General features: G+C 39.0%; 1 protein-coding gene across 2 annotated transcripts; it reads right to left on the bottom strand.

Annotated features, from left to right (window-relative positions):
- Positions 1–224: 224 nt before the first annotated feature.
- On the bottom strand, positions 225–24848 carry ANKEF1 (ankyrin repeat and EF-hand domain containing 1). 2 transcript variants are annotated; one of them, XM_039223866.1, is made up of 10 exons: positions 24576–24848; positions 19365–19755; positions 14235–14434; positions 13340–13489; positions 11948–12071; positions 7085–7907; positions 5083–5309; positions 3291–3454; positions 1624–1761; positions 225–541 (listed from the first exon to the last, which is right to left on the bottom strand). In XM_039223866.1, exons 2-10 carry the CDS (start codon positions 19708–19710, stop codon positions 383–385), a joined length of 2331 nt encoding a protein of 776 aa, XP_039079797.1. In that variant the 5' UTR covers positions 19711–19755; positions 24576–24848; the 3' UTR covers positions 225–382. The 2 variants fall into 2 exon arrangements, with proteins under 2 accessions (XP_039079797.1, XP_039079801.1); XM_039223870.1 differs by lacking the exons at positions 19365–19755; positions 24576–24848 and having other exon boundaries at positions 14221–14279.
- Positions 24849–24943: the final 95 nt, after the last annotated feature.

Below are 24943 nucleotides of genomic sequence, written 5' to 3'. Positions count from 1 at the left end.
AAATAAGCCCCCTTTCCGTAATGGATTAGAATCACTTCACTGCCCTGCTATTAAATTGTTTTCATCAATTTCCACTAGAATTATATCTTTAACAAACATAATGGTGTACATCTTGTAAATTTTTTGACATATTTATAACCAAAGTGCCATTTTTTCTACTACATCCTTAAAGAAGATTAAGGGGTTTATCTAGGATGACATGTAATTCATTGCAAAGTAAAATACACCTTCTCTAGATAGCTCAGAATATTTATAGCTGGTAAAGCAAAAACAAATATCTGGTTACAAATTCTTAATTTTGTGTATTCCTTTGACTTTGATGGAAATGCTGACTTTCTCCCTGGTCCTTGAAGTGTTAACCCCAAGAAGCAACTGCTGTGATTTAGGTCTTGAAGGTGGCTTCCAAGGCTTGAGCTTTCTCCATGATGTTCTTCTGAAAGGGCATCATGAAGTCCTCAAAGTCCACCTCATACGTGAGCCTCTCCCGCCGTAGCTCCCTTTGTCTGATCAGCTCTGCTGTTGTGGCTTCAGGACTCCAAATCTTAAAATAAACAACCATATCCAGAGCACGCATGAGTAGGAAAGCCAGCAAACATGTCAGAATCCAGTGTCCAGTATGATTAACTTAAAACTATCATATTTACTTCTAAATCCATTTTAGCATGTGTTCCTCTTACATGACATCAGGGGTTATGTGGGCATCACCATTTCCGATGGTGACTATTTGGACAATTAAAATGCTTTTCGGGGCGCCTGGGTGGCTTAGTCAGTTAAGTGTCCGACTTTCGCTTGGGTCATGATCTCGCGGTTCGTGGGTTCGAGCCCCGCGTCGGGCTCTGTGCTGACTGCCAGCTCAGAGCCTGGAGCCCGTTTCAGAGTCTGTGACTCCCTCTCTCTCTGACCCTCCCTGCTCACGCTGTCTCTCTCTCTCTCCTAGAAATAAATAAAAACATTAAAAAAAATGCTTTTCACTTACTTCTGATGATCCTCTGCTATTCATTTTTAGGATGTCAAAACAAGGAAAAGATGGAATTAGACGATCATTTGGGTTTGTTACCTTTATGTCTTATGTGGATGGAAGTCATAAAAACATTATTTTCATAGTAGAAGGCAGAGGGGACTGGTGGTCTCTTATTCATCATGGTTTGATGAGCATTGACAAGACCACCCTTGTTCTCCAAAGATGTCTCCACCTCTTTAATTGTGGATGTTTTAGGAAGCTACTGAATAAATCTAGTGTTGCTTAACATGAAACTCCCAAGTGAGATGGTAGTAAGAGTACAAAGAGGAAGGCTAGGGTCTGAGCAGTACCAAGAAAATATATCTATAGAACTTGGTGACCAAATGGCTATAGGGAATGGCATTAATCAAAGAATATTTTAGTTTTTCAAGGACAACTAAAATGTCAATATAGAAATAGTAATAGAGAAAACCAGATATTGGAAGCTAAACAAGATGAACTTACTGAGCTGAAGTAGCAGGAATTAGCAAAAGGATACCTTCAAATCATAACTATGAAAGATAATCTTTAGATATTAATTTGGGTGCTTTGCATAAATTTTATTTAGAAAAATGATATTATGAGTTTATACCATGTTATGAAGATCCTTCCAAAGTACTTACCCTCCGTGGAATAAATGTGATATCCACTTTCTTGGTATAACCACTGGTAATCAATGAATTGAGATAAACCACATTATCTTTATGCACTTTCTTTTCCTCTGATACGGCTGGTACAGTATAAACTGATGAAAGTGGTTCCTGGAAATGAGACACAAGAAAAACTGACCCTATTGATTGCAAAAACCTATATTACGCTTTCTTATATTATTTGTTGTTCTTGCTCTGAAGCCAAAAAATAAAAATAAAAATAAAAACATTACTATATAAATTATAGTTTGAAGTGAAATGGAATATTATAACTTTGGATGCGGAAAGATAACTTGTTTGCTTTGTTTAACTCTCCTAGAGTAGTATTGGTGACAGATCATTTAAGTCTGCAAGATATCCATCCGTGACCTATCCTACTAAAATGATAATGATGTATGCAGTAGAAGCTTAGCTGATTGATCTTCTTTCACCTCTGGTCATTCTTACTCTTGTCTCCTTCATGTTTATTACTCTCTACTGTTTATTGTCCTCCATGTTTGTTATAATTCCTCCACCCTCTCCACTTCCTACCACCTTATGTTTCCCTAACCCTTTCCAATTTGATAACATTAGAACTTTTCCTTTTTGAATTTCATCCCTGCCCTATGTCTGCCAAGGATCTCCAGGGGTTCCTCCTGCTTTCCTAAAAGAAGCTTCTAGCCTGCTAGAAATGCACTTGAGCTTCCCTGTTAATGACAAAGTCTTGATCTCTCAGTAATCTCCATGGGCAGAAACCTGAATCTTCTGCTGGTAGTTTAGAGGCACCCACATCACTCCAGATTACCAGGAACAGTCACTTTGGCATCTTTAAAACTTTCTAGTCATTCTGCAGGATATCCAAGTCACAAGTGGCCCCATATCCCAGGGTTCATTGGTAGTCATTAAAATCTCTTAGGGGGGCACGTGGGTGGCTCTGTCAGTTAAGTGTCTGACTCTTGATTTTGGCTAAGGTCAAGACCTCATGGTTAGTGAGTTTGAGCCCCACATTGGGTTCTCTGCTGACAGCTTGGAGCCTGGTTGGGATTCTTTGTTTCCCTCTCTCTGTCCCTCCCCTGCTTGCACTCTCTCTCTCAAAAATAAATAACCATTAAAAAATAAAATAAAATTCCTTAGAATGAGGGTAAGGTGGGTAATGAAAAGATTAGGGCACCATAATGAAGGAAAATAATCCTTTGCTTCATTCCTTTCACCCTCCTTCCCCTTCTGGGGTGTCTTATCAAATCTGTATAACTCAGAACCAAAAAGACATATATCCAATGCCCATTCTTTTTTCAACATTCTAATTGTGTTTGGCTGAACCCACTTGGTTTTTACATGGCTTTTATTTGTAATGAGCACTTTTTAGACTTTTCTGCACTAAGAATTTCTTTGCTAGGTATTCCTTTAAAAGTACTGCATAATAGTGCTGACAATATGGGTTGTATATTATTTTGCCATATAATCATATCATAGTATATGTACTATGTACTATGTAATAGTACTATATTACAATAGTACATAAGTAATATGTACTATTATATAGTATATAATCATATCAAGTATATCATGCTGTATAATCACACATACATAGTGACACTGCCCTACCCCCAACAAGTTTTTAACAGGTTCTAGTTACTAACGGGTAACATCACTTTTCTTACCTCCTCTTTCCTAATTTCAGGGCCTTCAGTCTTCACTTTAGGAGGTGGCTTGCCTTTCAGTTTTTGATTGTCTGCTGGTTTTGGCAAGTTATCCAGCTTTTCTTGAATCAAACTAATTATTCTATAGTCAGCATACGCCTTTGCAATATCCATGGCAGTGTGCCCTGTTCAAGACATAAATTCAGAATAATGATAAATGGATTGATAATAAACCATGTAGAAAAACGTCAGCAGATCAACCCTCAGCATACAGTAGTAAGGGTGATTACTAAAGCAAAGGGTTATATGTAAGGTCACAAAGCTAGATCAGATATTCTCTAAGATGGACCTAGCTCTAAAATCTCATAATTTAAAGTGCCATTTATTGGCAACACAACTTTTTCTTGTTGTTGTTGTTTTTGTTTTTTTTTTTTTGAGCATGTTTCTTAAAAAGTTGATAGGAAATACTGGTAGGATATTTACATGTGAATATCTGATTGATGGTTGTCTTCCTACATTGCATACATTTCCTTCTGTGTGATAATTTTACATTATTCTCCCCTTTCCCTGAAATAAGGAGGTATATTCAAAAAGTCCCGAGGAAGCTGGTGTCACAGTGTGCTATGCAGATAGGGCTAGGTATTAGGACACCTGTAACATCCTCAGGCAGGCCTACAACAATACTACTGGTGACTCAGAGGAAGCCTGAGGCAGCCAGAAATATTAATGCTCTCTCAGATCAAAAGGAAGCAATGGGCTCCACTATAAGAAAATGGTACCTCCAAGCAATGAGGTCAAATGGTTATTCAAATGTTTATCTATTCTTCAGGTGTGATATTTGTGACATAAGCTAGGCCTCCCATTGACGTCCTAGAGAGAACCTCAAATTCAGAAATTCTTTGTTCAGTTTTAGAAAGAATTCAAATTCTATAGTCTTTAAACTATGCTATTTACTAGGAATTGACAGTTGCAACAATGTGAAAACTCTGAACACTGGTGCAAGCCTACAAACTAATGCTTATAGGACCACAATGAAATAACTCCAGAAATTAAGAGTAGGCAATTAGGGGGGCGCCTGGGTGGCTCAGTCAGTTAAGTGCCCAACTACAGCTCAAGTCATCATCTCATGGTTTCTGAGTTGGAGCCCCACATCAGGCTCTCTGCTGTCAGCATAGCACTCTCAAAAATAAATAAACATTAAAAAAAGAGTGGGCATTTAGAAATTTTAGATAGATTTGATAGAAGAATTTTCTGTCATTTTAATCTAGTGGTTTAAAAAAACAAAACCTGTATTGGGGCACCCGGGTGGCTCAGTCAGCTAAGTGACTTCAGCTCAGGTCATGATCTCACGGTTCATGCATTCGAGCCCCATGTAGAACCCTGTGCTGACAGCTAGCTCAGAGCCTGGAGCCTGCTTCCGATTCTGTGTCTCCCTCTCTTCTCTGACCCTTCCCTGCTCACGCTTCCTCTCTCTCTCTCTCTCTCTCAGAAATAAATTAAAAAATTAAAATTTTTTTTTAAAAAACCTGTATTTCTGTTTCGTCTCATTTCATTTTCTAGGAAGTCACTTTTTATTGTACTTTACAAAAGTATCCGTCCACGATAGATTACAAACATAAAGCCCTGATCCTTTCACATCAGTGATGTGAGAGGTGCTTCACAGAAAACCAACTTGTGTAACATTCAACTTAGGCTTGCATTTGCAGTAGTAACTCACAGGGAAAAGTGGTCCTACGAGAATAGAATCAGAAGTCTGGAATCAAACCTAAATTCTCCTTTTAACTCCAATGATATCAATGATACGAATACATACCTTTTCTATTTTCCATCTGGAATTTAGCACCCATATCAAGTAGATATTTTACGGTATCTAGTCTACAGCTCTCGATAGCTCTAGTTAAAGGAGTGGAGTTGTTGATGGAGAGTGCGTCTATCACAGCTCCAGATTTAACAAGAAGCTCAACAATATCTTGCTGGCCTGCATGGCATGCAAAATGAAGCGGAGTCCAAAGGAAATTATCTGTTGCATTAACGTTAGCCCTATAAAATAAGACAGATGTACAGGCTAAAAATGTGGGTTGTGCCAACCCACATTTCAGCTGGAGGCTGAAAATGCAAAGCAAGATTTCATATTAGTTTTATCAAGTTGTTCAGCTATAAGCCAGGGACGCTCTGAGTAAAGATAAACTCTGTACCACAATTCTTTTTGACTCGTGCTCTGCATTATCTGACAATCTTAATTTTCTTTGCATATATATATATATATATGCATTTTGTTCTTAAAGGCACTTAGATCCCAGGGGTTACAGTTTTTGCAAAAGTTAAAATTAAGGAAAATTATATAACTGGATCCAATGAAAGTAAAATCTGATAGGAAATATAAAAGTCATATTATTTCCCTTTGAGTCTACTTTCTCTGAATGTTATAGACTTTTCTTTTAATGTTCTTTATTTATTTCTAGGAGAGAGAGAGAGAGAGAGAGACAGCGTGAGCAGGGGAGGGTCAGAGAGAGAGGGAGTCACAGACTGAAACAGGCTCCAGGCTCTGAGCTGGCAGTCAGCACAGAGCCCAACACAGGGCTTGAACCTACGAACCGTGAGATCATGACCCAAACGAAAGTCGGACGCTTAACCGACTAAGCCACCCAGGCACCCCTGAATGTTATAGACTTTTAAATGCACCTTCATTGTTAAAATTCTAAGCATTGAAGTGTATTATTTTAAATGTCAGTCCTTTTTTAAAAAAAATTCACTGTCCAAAAGTTTAAATTCTCATTAACTGCTTTATACTCCCTCTTGATAATATACAAATTTGAATACCTCTTTGACCTTGACCATTATAGTAATAATAACAATAATAACTTTTATCAAATATGCAATTGCTTTGCTAATAAGCACTTTACATATTTTAAATGATTTGATCTTCAAAATCTATGAGCTGAGTCCTATTAGGGCCCTATTATAAAAATGAGAAAATGGAGGCACAAAAAAGTTAAGAAACTTACCCCAGGTTATTCAGCTATGGTACAAGAAGAAATTAAACCTGAGCAGTTGCTTTAGATTACACAGTTAAATAAAAATGTCATGCTTTGATATTTTAAGGATATTCACAGATGAACCAAGGAGGTTCTGGAGGAGGGAAGGAGACATGTCATCATGGCCATGGTACCTGTTTAAATTTGTTAGGATTCCCCCACATGCAAAAGAGACAGATTAAAAAGCAACATATAAAATGAATAAGTTCTAGAGATCTATACAATATTGCAGTTATAGTTAATATTGTATTGTACACTTATAATTTGTTAAGAGGGCAAATCATGTTATGTTTCTCCAACAACAGAAAAAATTCTTGGGGCACCTGGGTGGTTCAGCCAATTTTAGTGCTTGACTCTTGATTCCTGCTTAGGTCATGATCTAGGCTGGTGAGTTTGAGCCCCACTGGCTCTGTGCTGACAATGCAGAGCCTACTTGGGATTCTCTCTCTCCCTCTCTGTTGGGCCCTCCCCCACTCACAGGCATGTGCGTTCTCTCTCTCCTAAAATCAATACATTTAAAAAACGATCTTGGTAATTTAAAATAAATAAAATGTGACTACACACCATGTAGGTAAAGCTCTCTGGGTAAAGCAACTTTGTGCATAGTTGTTACTGGCAAACTACCTGTGTGTACCCACAGGTTCCCATTAGCTGGCTTTCCCATGCAAGGTCTATCTGTAATCTAGATTTCAGAAATGAAGCTCTTTCTTTGTCCTAAAATTCTGGAGTTGAATATAAACACTCATGAAATTTAAACCTCATTCAAAAAAGAAAACCCACCCTTTTTCAAGAAGAAACTTGACAGCATCTATGTTTCCACTGGCACATGCAGTCATTAGTGGTGTTTTGTAATAATTATCCTTCATATCCACAGGTATTCCTGATTCAAATGCCTTTTTCAGAGAAGCTAGGTCTCCAGCCTTGGTGACGAAATTAATATTTGAAAATACATTCCCTGGATCATCAATGTACCAAGCGGAGTCATCCTGAATGGGATGTTCTGGTGGATGGTCTCGGTTAAACCGACTGCAGTCAGTTATATTCTTGTAAGTTTCAATCATGTAATAGGGCGGCCCGCCATCAGTCCGTTGGGGGAATACGTGGTCAGGGATGATGCAGATTGGGAGGGGTAAAACAAATTTGCCTTTCTTTACCTTTTTGGCCATCCCTTTTTTCTTTTTCTTAGGCCCATATGATCCCAAGACATAAGACTTGCTTAAGTATTTGGTTCCTTTAAAGAAATCGTTAATGTTGACCCCACCTCCCCGTAATTTTTCATGATATTGAGCTACCATAGCCAACTGTTCCGAGGTCACGAAATCTTGCCTCTCCTCCAAGGTCAACACGAAGTCGTCCTTGCTGACTGTCCCGTCACCTCTGTCCACAAATGAAAAGGCTTCCCGAAGGAAAGTCTCATGTTCTAGCGACCAGTCGTGGAGTCTAAGGGCCCAAAGTGGATTTGGATTTTTGGCTCCCGGCCGTGCCAGTTTATTAGCGGTTCGCTCTGCCCGCCGAATTTCTTTGTTTGCTGCTTTGAAACCGCCTTCCTTGGCCACAGCCCTGGGTGTTTTATGAGCTAAGTTCTTCCATTTCAGGTCACATCCTAGAACACAAAGCATCATTATTATGAATATTGCCCAGTCATCTGCATGGTTCTACAAATGATATTCATCCGTTTTCTTAATTTTGATCTAGTCTATAAAATTTATCCCCCATAATTACCAAATTAAACTGTGATTTTTTTTTCTGTGAGCTTCACTTTGGTGGATTCTGAAGTATGTTTCCAATTTATATTTTCTGCCCCCTAAAGAATTAGGATGTTGATCTCTATAGATACTTGAAACAACTATCATTTTGGCATACTTGCTAAGGAGACTTGATAAAAAAGAAAAGAGTAAGGGTGGTATTTGAATATGGAAAGAACCTGGATTCGGAGAGCTTACTGGGCCATTAGGAACTCAGAATGCTGAACATCTACTTCTTTGTGAATGATTATAACTGCAAACCTGTATACAATCTTAAACTATATTTATCTGTATTCCCCATGGCATCAATGTAATTTATATTGATCTGTTGTTTTGTGATAAGGCCATGTGAACAACCTAACTGAGGAAAAAGCAATTTGTTCATTAAATCTGAAAGACTTCCAGTATTTGTGCAAATTATGCATTAAAATTCATTTTCCTTCTTGGTCCCTTCCTTAAAATGATTACACCAACACTATATGTAGGTATTCCCCAAATAAATAAACTTCTCTGATTACACTGGAGAGTCAGCTTAGTGCAACTAGGAAGGTTGTACTGTCTATAATAAGTGTAGTGAGACATTAAAAATCCATTATGTATATAATAAGTCAGACGATGAAGAAACTTTCTAGTGTTTCGAATCCAGAAGAAGGTTCTCCTGTTGCTTTGCCAACATCACATAATCAAAGAAGATTGCTCACCAATCAGTACATCTAGCAATGAAAGCGTACAGGCAGCTGCATGCAGAAATAAAACATGCCCCTTCAATACTTTATAGTTGTATTCCTTGTTAAAAGAAAATGAGTCACCAGCGCTTTTCAAAATTGATACTCCCTTTGGTATTGTCAAACTTAAAATTTTATACTAAGAGGGGCGTCTGGGTGGCTCAGTCGGTTGAATGTCCGGCTTCAGCTCAGGTCATGATCTCATGGTTTGTGGGTTTGAGCCCCGCATCGGGCTCTGTGCTGACTAGCTAGCTCAGAGCCTGGAGCCTGTCTTCAGATTCTGTGTGTGTGTCTCTCTCTCTGACCTTCCCCTGCTCACACTGTCTCTCTCTCTTTCTCTCTCAAAAATAAATTTAAAAAAATTAAAAATTAAAAAAATTTTATACTGATAGTTTTAGTTGTGATAAAAAAAAAAAACCCAAAGAGTATTATGAGTATAAGGATTCCAAAATTTCTATGTTGAACAGTTTCAAGAACAGTAACTTGTCAAAAAGGGGACCTGAGACTTGTCTTGTTAGTATAATTCCATAGCAATTTCAAGAATGCTGTTTTTACTTAGTTTTTTCACTTATTCAAGATGTCTAGGGGTTTATCTACCATCTCCCAAGCCACTCCTTCTATATTAACCCCTAAGGATAAAAATATTTTAAAGCTGGTTTATCTTGCCTTCTTATGCTCCCAGTTTCCTCCTAGTTAGAGACCTTTATGTGGATAAAAGTTTCCAACCTCCCAGCTTAAAGTTCTGAAAGCGGTTTTTCTTTTCCTCTGGCCTTGGGTCTGTTTGTCTCCTCCCTCATAATTAGTAAATACAGATCCATTCATTCCCTTTGTGATTTACAATCTTCTGTGGTCAAAGAAAGGTACTCAACTTACAGCTGGTGTGTGCTGCCAAGCCAAAGGCCCATGAGAAACGTAACTCTCTTATGGGGTGCTTCCCTAGAACTGTTCCAAGCTCCCTGCTTCTGCCCTTGGATATGACACTCACACTGCTTACTGGGACTGATAAGTTGCTCCAGCAACAGGGCCAGGGAAATAAGAGGGGAATATTGAAGAAGATAGTTTAATGAGGGAAAACAATCCCGCCTTCACATTTAAGTATAGAAGACACTAAACCCAGCGAGTTTCCTCAGAAATGAGCATTTCGTTGCTAATGCATTGTTTCTTATTGCTTTGATTGCCTTAGATCTAAGATTCAAAAGGTGGACATGTAATTGGTAATACATCTGCTATGGAATTAGTCACCCACATAGGATCTAGCGAAGTGATTGTACTTCCAAACATGTAAGAGAACTTAGAATGCTTTCAGACACTTGTTTTAGAAACAAGTTTAGGGGCATCTGGGTTCTTCAGTCGGTTGAGCGTCCGACTTTGGCCCAGGTCATGATTTCATGGTTTGTAAGTTTAAGCCCCACATTGGGCTCTGTGCTGACAGCTCGGAGCCTGGAGCCTGCTTCAGATCCTCTGCCCCCCTCTCTCCCTCTGCCCCTTCCCCGCTTGTGCTCTCTTTCTCAAAAATAAATAAATATTTAAACAACACCACCAAAAAGAAATATGGTCTAGTCTTATGATTCTGCCAGGAAGATGAAACCTTTCTGTGTCATTGGGCAAGGCCTTTGGTGTGGCCCACGCTTTGGCCAAATATGCCTTTCAATTTCCTTTCTGTGACTTTCTCCCAGGAGTACATAGATGATAGAGTATGTGTCTGGTGATGTTTGTCCTAATAAGAAGGCAGTCAACATGTTGAAGTTGAAGAAGCTTGTCTTAATCTGGGCAGATCTTTAGTTTTTAGAAATATACAATGTTAAAAATGAAATATCAGGGGCACCTGGTTGAGGCAGTTGGTTAAGTGTCTGGCTCTTGATTTCAGCTCAGCTCATGATCTCCCAGTTCATGAAAGTGAGCCCTGCATTGGGCTCTGTGCTGACAGCATGGAGCCTGCTTGGGATTCTCTCTCTTCCTCTCTCTCTCTGCCCCTCTCTCATGTGTGTGTGCACACACACACACACACTCTCTCTCAAAATAAACAGACATTTGAAAAAGAAAAAAAATGAAATGTCAGAATAAACTGCTGATAGTGACAGATTTGCAAACAAGACTGATGAGACCATTTATGGGGGCAAAAGTTGCATTTGATACATTTTCCTTTATTTTTTAAACATGTTGATTATTTGGGGGCAATGGGGGAAAGAGTATGAGCTTGTATAAGCTCAAAAAAGTAAAAGTGAATTCATTACTGCGCTATTAGTTGTACAGGCACATTAGCCGAATCTATGTTAATGGTTATAGTATAGATCTCTATGTCTCAGGGACTTCTAAGATCCCCTTCATTAGATCCCCTATGTAGGGGACAGAAAAACAAAAGCACTTTCTCTGCTCTATTCTAGAGTCATAGGACTTTAAGTTTTTGCTTATTACTCAAAACTGGAAAAAAAAAAAAAAAGTAAAACACCAAATCCATTACCACAACGTTCAGCAAAATGCAGTTCCACTTTTAACAAAGAGTTAAAAACTTTTAATGTACTTTCAGTTAGCATGTAATTGACACCAAATGGATCCAGATTTTTAAACTTAATTAGCTAATATTCCCATTTTAAGGACTACATTAAGCTATATATGCATAGTTTATATTCCTAAATTAAGTTACCTAGAAGCCACAGGAAAATTGAAAATAAATTTCTAATTTTCCATGAAAATTTTCATTTTATTTCATATTTCTTCCTAAAATATTTCCCCTGTAATTTCAAGAGATTTAGAAAAGTTATCCTTCGCATTTGACACAATTGAACGATTTTTTAATAAAATAAATAAGAATGGAGACTAAAAGACATAATTTTCAGTGTTCATCCTTCAGATGGGTGGACATTTTTAAGAGGACTTTAATAACTATGAACATTTTAATAATTAGCTGACTCATGAAAAATCCTCTTTAGATTTTTAATGACAACCTAAAAACACTTGAGAAAATGGGTTTTCTTCTCTTTTTAAGACCCGATTCATGATTTCACAGAAGGTAGAGTAAGAAAAAATTTTCAGTTATCTTTCTACATATATAACTGAGGTTGGGTTATTGAAAAAGATAAGCAACTGACAAGTAGCAGGCCCAAATTGTCTGCTCATCTGCAACACTGGTAAATCATAATTGCTTTAAGCATAAAATTGCTAGACAATTTTACCTCGCTGAGCTATATATTTGCAGCAATCTGCAAAACCGCCCATGGCAGCATAATGAAGTGGTGTGTTCCCATTCATTGCAATCAGCCCCATGTCTCCCTTGTAAGCAAAAAGAAGCTTCAATATCTGCAAAATAAACAGTGGATATTGTAGAGAAAGAGGAATGTACATTTATTGCATGAAGACCGACACCCCAACTTGTTATCCAAAAGTTACTCAGGCTACATATGGCTATTTAAAATTAAATTGAATTAAATAGAAAACAATTTTTAAAAATCCAGTTCCTTAGGGGCACCTGAGTGGCTCAGTTGGTTAACTGTCTGACTTCAGCTCAGGTCATGATCTCGTGGTTCGTGGGTTCGAGCCCTGCATCGGGCTCTGTGCTGACAGCATAGAGCCTGGAGCCTGCTTCAGATTCTGTGTCTTCCTCTCTCTGCCCCTCCCCTGCTCTCATTCTTTCTCTCCTTCTTTCTCAAAAATAAATAAATGTTTTAAAAAAATTTTTAAATCCAATTCCTTACTTTTACTAGCCATATTTAAAATGCTCAAAAGCCACATGTGGCTACTGTATGATACGGCACAGATATACAACTTTTTCACCATGGCTGGAAGTTCTATCAAATAGCTTTGACTGAGAGTTTAGAAAATTCAATACTTAGCTATCTTGGTGAATTCTAGTCATTCAAGAAAGCATCAGCCTATAGAAAACAACAGGGAAGCAAATTCTTTACCAAATGTGACTTCCATTGTGATGTATATTTTTATTTTCATGGCAAGACACAATGACAAAAACAAAGAGAGCTATGTTAAAACTCAGAAAATTGAGAAAACAAATTTTAGATGTAATTCAGAATTTAAAAAAATAGAATAGCATTGGCTCCTATTTCGTTTCTGCACTGTCCCTGAACCTATGAGACATCCTTTAAGATACCCTTCGCTGATATGTCCAGATAACCAGAATACTTAAGAGAGTTTAAAATTTAGGTGAGTCATTAGAAGCACACAAGAACTCAAAGAGGTAAGAGTTTGTTGAAATTGTTCTCCCAGAGTTTGGTCATGCCACATTTTGAAGATTTTGATATGCAATGGGTGCATAAAATAAAGTAGTCCTGATAGGCAAAACTTTTAAATTGTCATAATTGAGAATACAGAAAAACATTACCGGTAATAATAAATGAATAAACATAGCAAGCAGGTGAAACTGAATAAAGGGCTAGAAAGTGGTTTTATAAAAAATAATATTTGATATGAGATATAATTTTAGAATTATCTAGGGAAATCAAGATGGTAACTTGGAAAAAGTTCTTAGTGTAACCTACATGATGTTAAAACAATTTGCGAAAAAGGCATGATATATTGAACAACAGATTTTAAAGCAAAGGACAGGTTATTACATCAAAAAAGCCTCCTTTGGCAGCAAAATGTGCAGCGTGATGTCTTTCATTGTCAAAGGCATTCACTTCACCTCCTCTTTCCAATATCCCTCGAACCAGCTCTAATACTCCTTCTCTTGATGCTTCCATTAAAGCTGTTCGACCTGTGGACTGGATGGGAACAGATCAAATGCTGGTTACACTTGTCACCTAAAAAATTTATTTGGTATAAGTATGGTCTAAATCCATTTGGCCTTGGATTTACACTGACATGCTTAGTTCTCTATATTTTTATCAGTTTCATGTAACGAATAGGAAAAGTGGAGTCAGTATGGTTGGTCAGTGTAGAAGAATTTGAATATCAGAGTCAAGGTCACACCAGATGTTCCTGTGAAATCATGCTAAAATGTTCATTTTTTGTAAGGAAAGTAGAGCTGAAGGGGAGAAAAGAGGGTAAAATAGATGCTAAAGTTATAGGTGTTTGCTAGTGAGGAAACAAATGGATATTGTGCCATCTGGAAATGACGATTAAACAATAAGAAAACTCAATAAAATTGGCCAAACAAGGAGAGGGAGCAAGATGGATACGGGAAACAGCAGGACCACATATCTTCTTTCCAAAAAGATACATTTTTATTAGGCATCAGTGAGATCTTTCCTATTTTTTTCTAATGATCTTTTACCAGTATGCATGATAAATACCAATTTTCCAAATGTAATTAGGAAACAGACTGTGGAATCATGGCAATATAAAGATAATGAAAATAAATCATCTTAAAACATTTTATTTTGAATAGAAATGAATAGTCTATAAGCTAACAGGATAATTTTACTGTAATCAAATGCAAAAATTACACTACTGAGACTCTATCATTGAAAAAAAAGAATATATATATAATCACAGGAATAGTCGTACTGTGTTGATAGCATTTGGATTAGCTCCTTTTTCCAAAAACGTCAGGCACACATCTTTAATATCATGTGCTTCTTCACATGCTCTAAGGAATACTGGCTTTCCTTCATAGCTAGAGTTGTTGACATCTGCGCCATGTTCCAGGGCAATCAATGCACAGCGATAATGCCGCTTCGTAGGCAAAATGCAGTAAAACAAAACACCTGTAGAAAAATAGAATCCCCAAAGAGTACTTAATTGTCCGTGTTCTTGAACCAGATAGCAAGGAAAAGATAACAATTTTGAAATCCACAACTGGCTAGTTGAAGGTGGTGGAGCAAAGGCGTAGCTGCCTTGCTTTTTCTTTCTGAAACCAACCGAAATACCAAGACCAAGAAACAAAAGAAGAAAGTCAACCTCTGATAAAATTAGAAAACAGTCCCAACCAAATGCGATGGGACCTGGTTCAGGGGAATAATTGGAGTGTTGATATGTGAGCCCTTGTCAACCATACCCCACATGGAGGACTGTGGGTGCCGGCTGGTGGGTTGCTGTGTCTCCACTGAAACTGCAGGGTGACAAAGGACGTGGTACTGGATGTTAAAATGTGCAGACCAGCTGTGTTTATAAGAAGGAGGCTGTCAGTACAGCAGCACTGAGAAGAAAAAAAGAGATGACAAGGGGCTCTACCATTTTGGCAAATCGTTTTGTTCCAATGAAGAGAGGAAAATGCTAAATTCCCCGATCCAGAACCTATGACAGGTCTTCAACATACTTCCTGTCAAAAATGTACTTCAGATCAGGGGTATTATAATCTGGGCGAACAACAGTCAGACTCCAAACTGACTTTGTAATGACCTCACTCTAAATAGAGGCTTCATTCAAAGAGGAACAGTAAGCAAATGAAAAAGCAGCATGTGACCTATGGGGGGAAAAAAGATACTGAAAGAAATAAACCTGATAATGAAAGCTAGGCAAAAACAACATACTAGAAAAACTACACCATGTGAAAATTATTGACTGACCTATTTCCATGGTAGTGAAGAAGTCAAATATAACTTTTTTTTTCTAAAACAAATGTACAAAGATAGACCAAGACTAAAAGAAGGGCTGCCAGCACAATAGAAGATAAATAGAAGGAAAAGATAAAATTAAGCCAGCTGAAGTTAGGAAAGGAATGGTAGAGGGAATTAAAACCACTAAAGAAAGGGAGGTAAAACTGGAAGCAGGAAAATGAAAGCAAAATCACCATGAAGGATGTGGAGGAAAAATTCAAAAGAACTAAGAAGAATGTCACAGATGATGGAAGAGTTGAAATGGTCTAGAGGCAAAGAAAGGTGAACATTTGTGTAATTGGTGTTCCATAATAGAACACCATGTAGAAGAGAAAAAATGGAGATACAACAGAAGAAACTTTCTTGAAGTGAAAACCTGAATTTCAAGATTAAAAAAGCATACCGCAGTCTCAGGAAAAATGGATTAAGAACAATCAACAAGGCATGCATATGTAAAGCTAGGTAGAAAAGGTATCCTGTGAGCATCTGGGTAACGCTTCAAATCGCATCTATAAGAAGCTAAAGTCAAGTTGCCTCAAGATTTTGCCACTGTAACATTCCATGTTAGAGGGGCACCTGGGTGGCTCAGTCAGTTAAGCATCCGACTTCGGCGCCGGTCATGATCTCACGGTTCGTGGGTTCGAGCCCCACGTTGGGCTCTGTGCTGACAGCTCAGAGCCTGGAGCCTGCTTCGGATTCTGTATATCTCTCTCTCTCTGACCCTCCCCTGCTCACACTGCCTTTCTCTCTCTCTTTCAGAAATAAATAAAAACATTAAAAAAAAAAAGAAAATAACTAAACGATCTCTACAATATCACTTGAAAAAGAATATAGGGAGATTTTGTACCTATCATATATAAAAGCAATGGACATGTAAGTTTAAGGATGCAAAAAAGTTATTGTACTAATCTCTTCTTTCATAGCAAAATATTAATGAATACCATGTGAAGTGCTAATTTAATAAACAAAGTTTTATATCTATGTAAAGCTATCAAGTTTGCCATTAAAACAACCAAAAATTAGCATCAGACTGTGAGCTTTGGCTTCGCAAGTTTGAGCCTCATATTGGGCTCCATGATGACAGTGCAGAGCCTGCTTTGGATTCTCTCTCTGGCCCTCCGCCACTTGTGCTATCTCTGTCTCTCTCAAAATAAATAAACTTAAAAAACAAAAAACAGTTCTCTTCCCAAGAAAAAAGACAGATGTTAACTAGATTTACTGTGGTGATCATTTTGCAATCCGTACAATTATCAAATTATGTGTTACCTGAAACTATTATGTTTATGTCAAATATTCCTCAATTTTAAAAAATCAGTAAGTAATACAAATAAATAAAACTACCATACCAACAACCAAAAAGAGAACTAAAACCAGACCATTAACCTTAGAAAATATAATACACAACAAAATATAGAATATGTGGACAATATAGGAAAACATATTCATATATATTTATTTATATATTTATGTATTAAATAAATTTTACCTTCATAATATAAAATAAATGACAGTTCTGAGGCCAAACCTTTGGGACATCTACATAAATATAAATTGGGTAAATTCTAGCACTAAAATAAAAACCACAATTTATATAAAACCAAAATCCAAATATATTTCATATAAACAGACACATCTAAAATAGGGTTACTCAGAACAGTTAAAAACAGAAAGATGGTCTAGGACATGGTTGAAAATAGAAAATCAAAGTCACAACAAGTCATAGGAAACAAGAATGGACCAAAACAACAATAAGCAACAGTGCGATCTAGAAATACCAGATGAGGCTGAATTCATTACAAAAGGCCCTAAGGCATTCATGAAATAGATATTTCATAATGATGCCACGTGCAACTCACAGTTAAAGTCTATCTGGGTTCTTTAAGCCACAAAGAACGTGAATCAAATTCTAAAATTGAAGTGGAAGAAAAGGGGGAAAATGATAGACAGTCGAATTTGCATCCTGCATGTAGGACTGGGTGTGCATTCCTATAAATGGGAAAAACAATGGAATGGGCCCTCTAAGGAACTAGACTAGCTTAATCCTTAAAAAGAAAACACTTTTCCACTCTCTAGAACAGACAGACACTAACTAATCCCCTAGGACAACAAATAGGAAAGAGTTTACTGGCTTAGAGATTTACCTTTTCCATATTCTGCAAAATTGTTCAAAGCACAGTTTAGCCTAGAATATGTCCCACATCCTTCTAAAGATCCAGTAAGTATTTTAATCATTTAAATGTTTGTTTATCTTTTAGGAATAATGTGCAGTGAGGCATACATCAATCCCTGGAAAACAGGATGTTAATTGCTGAGACTATAGAAGAAGCAAAACAGTTTGACAAGTGACAGGCAAACCAAGGGATGTGCATGGTGAGCTAGATTTGTTGACGTGGGGAAGACAGGGCGTTCACTCAGTGCAATAAGCATACCATGGGTTACACAGAATCCAGCTCTAGGGGGCAGTACTAACAAGGTTATGTGTGCAACAAGATTTGTGCTTGTCCCAAGTTTTGTTTTCTATCTTTAATTCTTCCTATGTGATTTGTCAGATTGTTTTCTCATGCATTCATCTTCCAGAACCTTGACAGGTTTCATATTAATTTGAATGAGCTTAGATAGTACCCATATGGCTACTGCATTTGCTACAAGTATTCACTTGGCCCTGTTTGTAATTTAACTCATTCAGTTTTAATTTTAGAATTTTAGATTTTTATGATATAAAATTTCTCAACCTTTAAAAAAAACATTTCTGTTTCAAACTCTGGAAGGTAAACTGTTCTCTATTACAGTGTTTCCCCCAAAGCATATTCCACAAAACCCCAGGTATATAAGATGCCATAAGGAAAAACTATGTCAAGGGTCAAAGAAATATAGAAAATGTTGCTGTCTTTAGTCTGACAAATAGGAAATCAACATGTCTCTATTTTATCCAATGTTTCTCTAATGAATTTGACAGTGGAACCAATTTTGCATGTAACCTTAATCAACATCTCAGCAATTCAGTGGTCCATGGCACACTTTGGGATATGATATCCTATAGAGCTTTAAGAGGATTTTTTTAATTCAAAATTTAACATTTTAAAATGCATTCGACCCCTGAATGCATCCGAAGTTCATTTTGTTATGTGGCGCTATTAAGTAATTAAATGATTGTTCCTTTTCTTTGTCATCTCCTATTGTTTTAAGCAAGTCACTTATCAAATACCAAGTCTGGAGAGAATTACAAAAGCGGATTTTGTTCCTGTCAGAAAATATTAACATTAAAAATGGGATTTATTTCTCCAGTGTGGGACTGATATTAATGGCTCTGTACTTGAAGCAACTCGTTGGGACAATTGATTAAATCTACCAATTTATATTAAGCTTGGTCGTAATTTTCTTGGTGATTTTCATGAGGCTGTGTCAAGTCCTTCCGGAACCTTGAGTTATTTGTGCCAGGAGCTCCCCAACATGGTCTTGAGATGTGATTAGGGAGAACAGAGTAGAGAAGGGGGGCTATCTCACCTAAAAAAGAATGGAAATGACATGTCTCAAGTTTTAAGTTCTTTTTCCAAATACAATTAAACTGACCCTAGAAAATTGAGAGTGTATGCCGGCATCCACCTTAGTCCTTGTAGCTCCCAACTACAACCCCTTTCTACATCAGACTGCTGATGAGAGGGGTCAAAGTCCTTTCACAGTCCAAATCTAGCACTATTTGTCTGATGCTCTGAAGTATCAAAAGCAGTTAAGAATGCCTCCCTCCTCTTTTATCTTAAACAAGATTTTATATCTTATAATCAATGATTATGCCTATGGTATTGTCAATAGGTGTCATGTAAAAATTCTCCACATTAGGAAAGCCACCAAACACAGATTAATCTAACTCTAACTTTCTTTTTAAATGAGAAATTTCTCAGATCTTGTCTCCCTAAGATCTACCTATACTGTTTTCAAATTATGGGGAGACAGTATCCTTAGGTATAGGAGTGAGAACCTGGCTCTCACTTAAACCCATGAGTCTTTCACTTCTAAAGTTGGAAATAAAAAAATCCACTATTTATTGATTTCTGGCTACAAAGTGAATTGCATCTGTTGGATAGAATGCTGGGATTTTTACCTTTGCCTTCATTATCAACTATAGTCATGTCAGCCTTTGCCTTGGCTAATATTTCCATGGACAATTCATGACCCAGTTCTGCAGCCCTCATTGTCGGAGTACAGCCCATCTTGTCTTGCACATCAGGGTGAGCACCAAGGCTAAGGAGAAAGCTGACCATATCAATGTCATTGGAAATGGAGGCTAAGTGCAGAGCACTGTGTCCATTGACTGGTTCTGTGAAATTGATTAGTTCAGGGTATCCAAACTTGATCAGCTTCTCTATCTGCTTCATGTCTTTGTTCCGTACACACTGAAGAACTTTGTAGATCTGCAAGTTCTCAAGTCTCTTATCTGCTAAAGCCATACTCGACCACCTTCTTGAAGATGCTTTTCTGGACCAAAACAAAAACTACAGTGGCAAAAACAAAAAGAGAAACATAGAAAACTCAACGTTAATTCTGTCATCTATAATTTTAAGCCTTCCCTTCTAAGAAGGAAGGCTGTTTCTTACAAAATGATATTACCATAATTTACGGCAACTGATTTCATGAAAGTATAAATTACACATAAATACAAAGAATATTCAGTTAGCATAAAATTAAAATATTTCAGAACAAATCTTTCATCCTAATTAATATCAGCCTTGCTATGCAGCTTTCTTGTTAATTTAATTTCTTGTTTCATTTAATCTTCCTTGACATAGATTTCCCGTTTTACCCACAAAAGAATGTAAGGCTAACTAAAGTGCCAACGTAAGGGTTTAAGCTTCCCACTACATGGCTCTGTTACCAGCATGCCCTGCAACAGAGACCACACAGGTTTTAGTAGTTAAAAAATGTTTTAAAAGGCTGTGCAGAATTTTGAGGTGCTTATTATTAGGAGGAATCTACTGGGCTCTGTGAGATACCAAACATGTGATTACTGTGTCATCTTACATGGGAATGAGGTAGGTAAATGCTTGGGAGAGAAATGTCATTTTCATAAATAATATGCTTTACTGTATATGAGCCACTCTTTACTGTATAATATGCCACTGTATACATACAGTATAATATGCCACTGCTTTACTGTAATGAGCATTCTAATATGAAATTTTATCTCCTTTTATTTATGGAAAAACAATCTTTTCAGTTGAGTCAGGCTAAGTATACCCAGCTTGCTTTTCCTACCTCACTTTTTCTGGGAAAAGAAACCCATTATCTTATTGGGAATCCATTCCAGATCATACAGTAGTGCTATCCTAGGCCAAGTCATTGCCACAGACTTCTGATTTCTCTCACTGCTTCTACAACAGACTCCTAAGTTCCTTTCTCTGGTCAGTCCTCAGAAACATCTTTCTAAAATATAGATCAGATAAGGTTAAGCAAGCTTTGACACAGCATTTTGGACAGGTCTGCCCCTTCCACGCCCTATGATAGAAATGGGTCCGAGGCTGAGGCTTAGTCTGTGTGGGTGAGCACATGCTCAGGAGAGACATCAGCCAGTCAGCACCCTAGGAGACCCTTGTGTCAGAACTACACGGTCGGTCGGACTACTGTGTGCTGACACTGCTAAGCAGTAGGCTGTGAGGCGATAGTTGCAGGAACCACGTTGGCTGTCAGAGAGAGTACGTGTTACAGAGACTGAGCCTGAGGGCTGAGGTTGGGACTCAGTTGTGCCAGAATTCACCTACCACTTGAGCATATGTAACGTGTTACTTAGTGCAACATTAGCTCAGGGTTGCAGGAGTAAACATCCTCTCCCCATCCCCACCTCCCTTCACTTGTATAAGCTAGTTAGCGGAGTTTCTGTCCTTTGCAACTGAAAAGATTTCATCTTACTACAAAATCTGAAACCGCACCAGGTTCTCCCACAAACCAGCTCCCTCACCTACATTCCCCTTGGCAGGGAGTTGCACTTTTGACCACTTGCTCCTCTTTAACTATGTCTCTCCAGGCAACAATAACATCTCCATTGCCTGTTCCTACCTCGCCATCCACTCTTCATTCCCCTTTGCTGGCTCCCCTCCTCTGCCAGAAGCCTGTGTGGGGACCAGGGCTTGGCCCTCAGGACTCTTCTTTATTCTCACACACTGCCCTGATGCTCTCATCCCATCTCATGACCTTCAGGCCAATTTGAGGCTTCTGAACATTCACTCTCCAACTCTCCCCAGAGCTCCAAAGTGACGTATCTACCTGTTGACTCTTTATTCTCACATGGACCTCTAACAGGTATATAAACATGAACCATCCAAAGCCGAACCCCTGATATCACCCTCTCTCCAGTTCTCCCCACTTCCAGTATTGGTGCCACCATCATCTGTCTACTCATTTGAAAATATTAGAAGTTATTCTTCTTCCTTTCTTCACAGATACTCTACTTTTTAAATCCACCAGTAAACCCCATAACTCTACCTCCAGAATATAGCCTCACATCAATTACCAGTGGTGCCACCGTAGGCCAAATCCTTGTCACAGCTTCTAATCTGTCTCACTGCTTCCTCAGCAGCCCTTCAGAGCCTATTCTTTATTCAGTCCCCAGAAAAAGCGTTTTTAAAGGTAGATTAGACAAGCCTTCACCCCCAACATTTTATTATAATTACCTTTAATATATAGAAAAATTGAATACCCATAGAACCATCACTGAGATTCTACCATGAATGCTTTACTCACTTTCATTTCTCTATCCATTCCTCTGTCTATCTACTCAGCCATCTATTTTTTGATCCATTTTAAAGTAAACTGCACACATACTCTAGCATGCAATATCCTTAACTGGAGGTTCAGTATTTGTTTACAGTTCTTTTTTTTAAAATTTTTTGTCTTTTGAATATATAATGAAATGTCCAAGGATTAAGTGGTCTATTCCATGAGTTTTGACAAGTGAACACATCTTTGTAACCCAAACTCCTATCAGGATGTAGAACATTACCAGAAAGTTCCCATGCCAGAAATTTCCTGCCAAACTATTTTTTAAAGCAGCTCAACAGCTTTTCATTGTAATCAGAATAAATTCAAACCCCTCCCAATGATCATTTTCTCTGCCTCTGTGATCTAACTTTACTCCAGTCTTCCTTGACAAGGTGATGTCCAGCCACACTGGCCACTTTTCTGTTAATAGAACAAAAGTGCTTTCCTGCTTCTGGAACCTCTTGTTCCCTCTGCCTGGAGTGCTCTTAGCTCAGAATTTCCATTGGTTCGCACTTCTCATCATTCAGACAGCAGCCACATTGTTACTTCATCCCTTTCTTTTCTTTATAATGAAATCAAACATTTCTGTATATTACATTTCTATAGATCTGTAGATATAGATATATTCAATTTATATACTGTGTGACTTCCCCAGTAGTATAGAGCCTTCACGGAATAGAAGTTTTATATTATAATTACCTTTATTTCTCCATCACCCAGAACCTGACTCATGTGAGGCATTCAAATAATGGTTCCTTCAAAACTGAAAGTTTTAAGATTGAGGAGTGGAAGAAACGAAAGAGAATGCCCAGGTTTCTGGTTTGAGCAACTGGCTACCTGTGTCTGAGATGGGGAGCTCAGGATGCAGTCAGATTGGTCATAGAGTGTAGACAGTTATGCCTTGGGCATGCTGAGTCAGAACCCACATGGCTATATGCAACAGAATTCAAGAGAGAGATCTGACCCTGGTGTATGGGAAGCTGTGGGTTTTTTGGTGGCTGCAGGGCCCCCTGAGACTGGCTGAAGGCCAGGAGGAGAGTGTGTCAAGGGAGAAGGTGAGCACCGTTGTCAAAGGCATGCTGCTGCCTCATCCTTTTCTCCCCACTCTTCTGCCTGCTGGGTTTTTTTTGCTGTTGTTGTTGTTGGGTTTTTTTTGTGCATCCTCCTTTATGCTGGGACATCAGTCATTACAGAGCTTGTGGCTTCAATGTCCTGTTTGCTGTAGCCCCTATCTTCCCTTTTAATCTGTTTATAACATGCGGTAGACTAGGAAACCAGATAATGCGGCTTCTTAGAACCATGTGTGTACATAGGCTCCCAGTAAGTCCTGAGCTGCCCCACAAGTCACCCACTTGGCCTTTCCTGCATGCCTTGGTGATATTTACTTTAGTATTACTAGTCATATTCTAGTTAGGTGCGGTGTCACACTGCATACGTAGGCACAACACACACCGGAAATGGTTCATTGACCTTCCTGAATCTACGCCACCTCATCTGTGTGAACAGAGACATCCTCATCAGAGACTTCAACGCTGTCTCAGAGGCACTCACCCCTAACAAAGAATTAGCAGCATGAAGCATCGTCCAGTCAAGCTACAATGATGAATTCCACAGCCCACAGGCCAGTTCTACAGCTTGTACTCTTCTACCTAACCCCCCCCCCCAAATACTGGGGAGAGAGCAGCTGCCCTTGCTCTGTCCTTCACTACCTGCTGCCAAGACTGAACAAGAGCCTCATCCCACTGTAGGTAAAAACAGAAGCCCTGCCCTCTAGTTCTGAGTTCTTCAAAAAGTATGATAGCATCTCTGGTCTTCAGGGGAGTCATCATGTATACACCCGCCCAGCAAGTATACTTTACCTCTGTATGGCCCCGTAGCCACCCTGGCATACCCCCATCTGATCATCTATATAGACAATCTCAAAAGATAGTGGAATAGGACAGGAGTTCTTCACCTCAGGTCCATGTTTGGGTCTGAACCCTCTAAAACTATATGACAATCTGCAGTGTGTGTGTGTGTGTGTGTGTGTGTGTCCAGGTACATTTTTCCCCTGTGGAGGAGAGATACACAGAATTCATCAACTTCTCCAAGGAGTCTATGACACAAGGGTGGTTTGCTAGAATGAGGAGTGGAGGGAAACACACCGGGAACAGTGGAAAGAGTGTAGGTTTGCAGGTGGAGAAATCTGTTGCTGGGGTTCCCCTCTTCTCTGCATCATTATTTACAGAAACTGGTTCCGTAAACCTGAACATATTATCTACCTGGTTTGTGCCTCAGTCTCTTTATCTGTGAAATGGGGATGACACTACCAACTCGATGGTCCATGTGAAGAGGAAATGAGACAATCCTAGTAGAGTACTTAACAAAGTCCCCCAATGCAGGCTCACTACGAATAAATCAAATTTCCGTGGGTTTCAACTCCCCCAGAAGCCACGGTGTACATTTGCGGGGTTCTTTACTGTCCCTTTCAGTGTTAAGTCTCAGAAAAATGGGTAGAGAAGAGGGGTTAAGTAACCTCAAGGTAAAGTCCAGGTGGCAGGGAGCAAGATGCCAAGCTCACCTCTTAGTCGTGGGGGTGATCGGGTGCGGCGGATGACTGGGCACCAACGCGCCTCTGTCTGCGGGGGCGCCCGGCGGCCCCGGCCCTCGTTCTCTGCCGCCTGGCGCGGGCCCCAGCCGCGACCTTGGGCTCCCAGAGCCCCGCGTGGGCGCCCAGCCGTGAATGGTGTCTCTGTGGGCAGAGCAGGCGAGCCAGCGCGCGGGGCAGCAGGGAGCGGATGTGTGTGTCCATGGGCCTCGGGTCCGCAGCTGGCGAGCGCGCCGCCAGGTGAGAGCGCAGGGAGGCGGGGTGGGAGGCGCAGAGACTTGGCCGATTGTGAGCTTCGGCCACGCCCCGCCCCGCTGCCCAGGCAACCGCTCAGGTGCGCG

Source organism: Hyaena hyaena, unplaced genomic scaffold (genome assembly GCF_003009895.1).
Source record: "Hyaena hyaena isolate Hyena2069 unplaced genomic scaffold, ASM300989v1 scaffold_16, whole genome shotgun sequence".
NCBI classification, from domain to species: Eukaryota; Metazoa; Chordata; class Mammalia; order Carnivora; family Hyaenidae; genus Hyaena; species Hyaena hyaena.
This window is presented reverse-complemented; position numbering and strand designations above follow the sequence as displayed.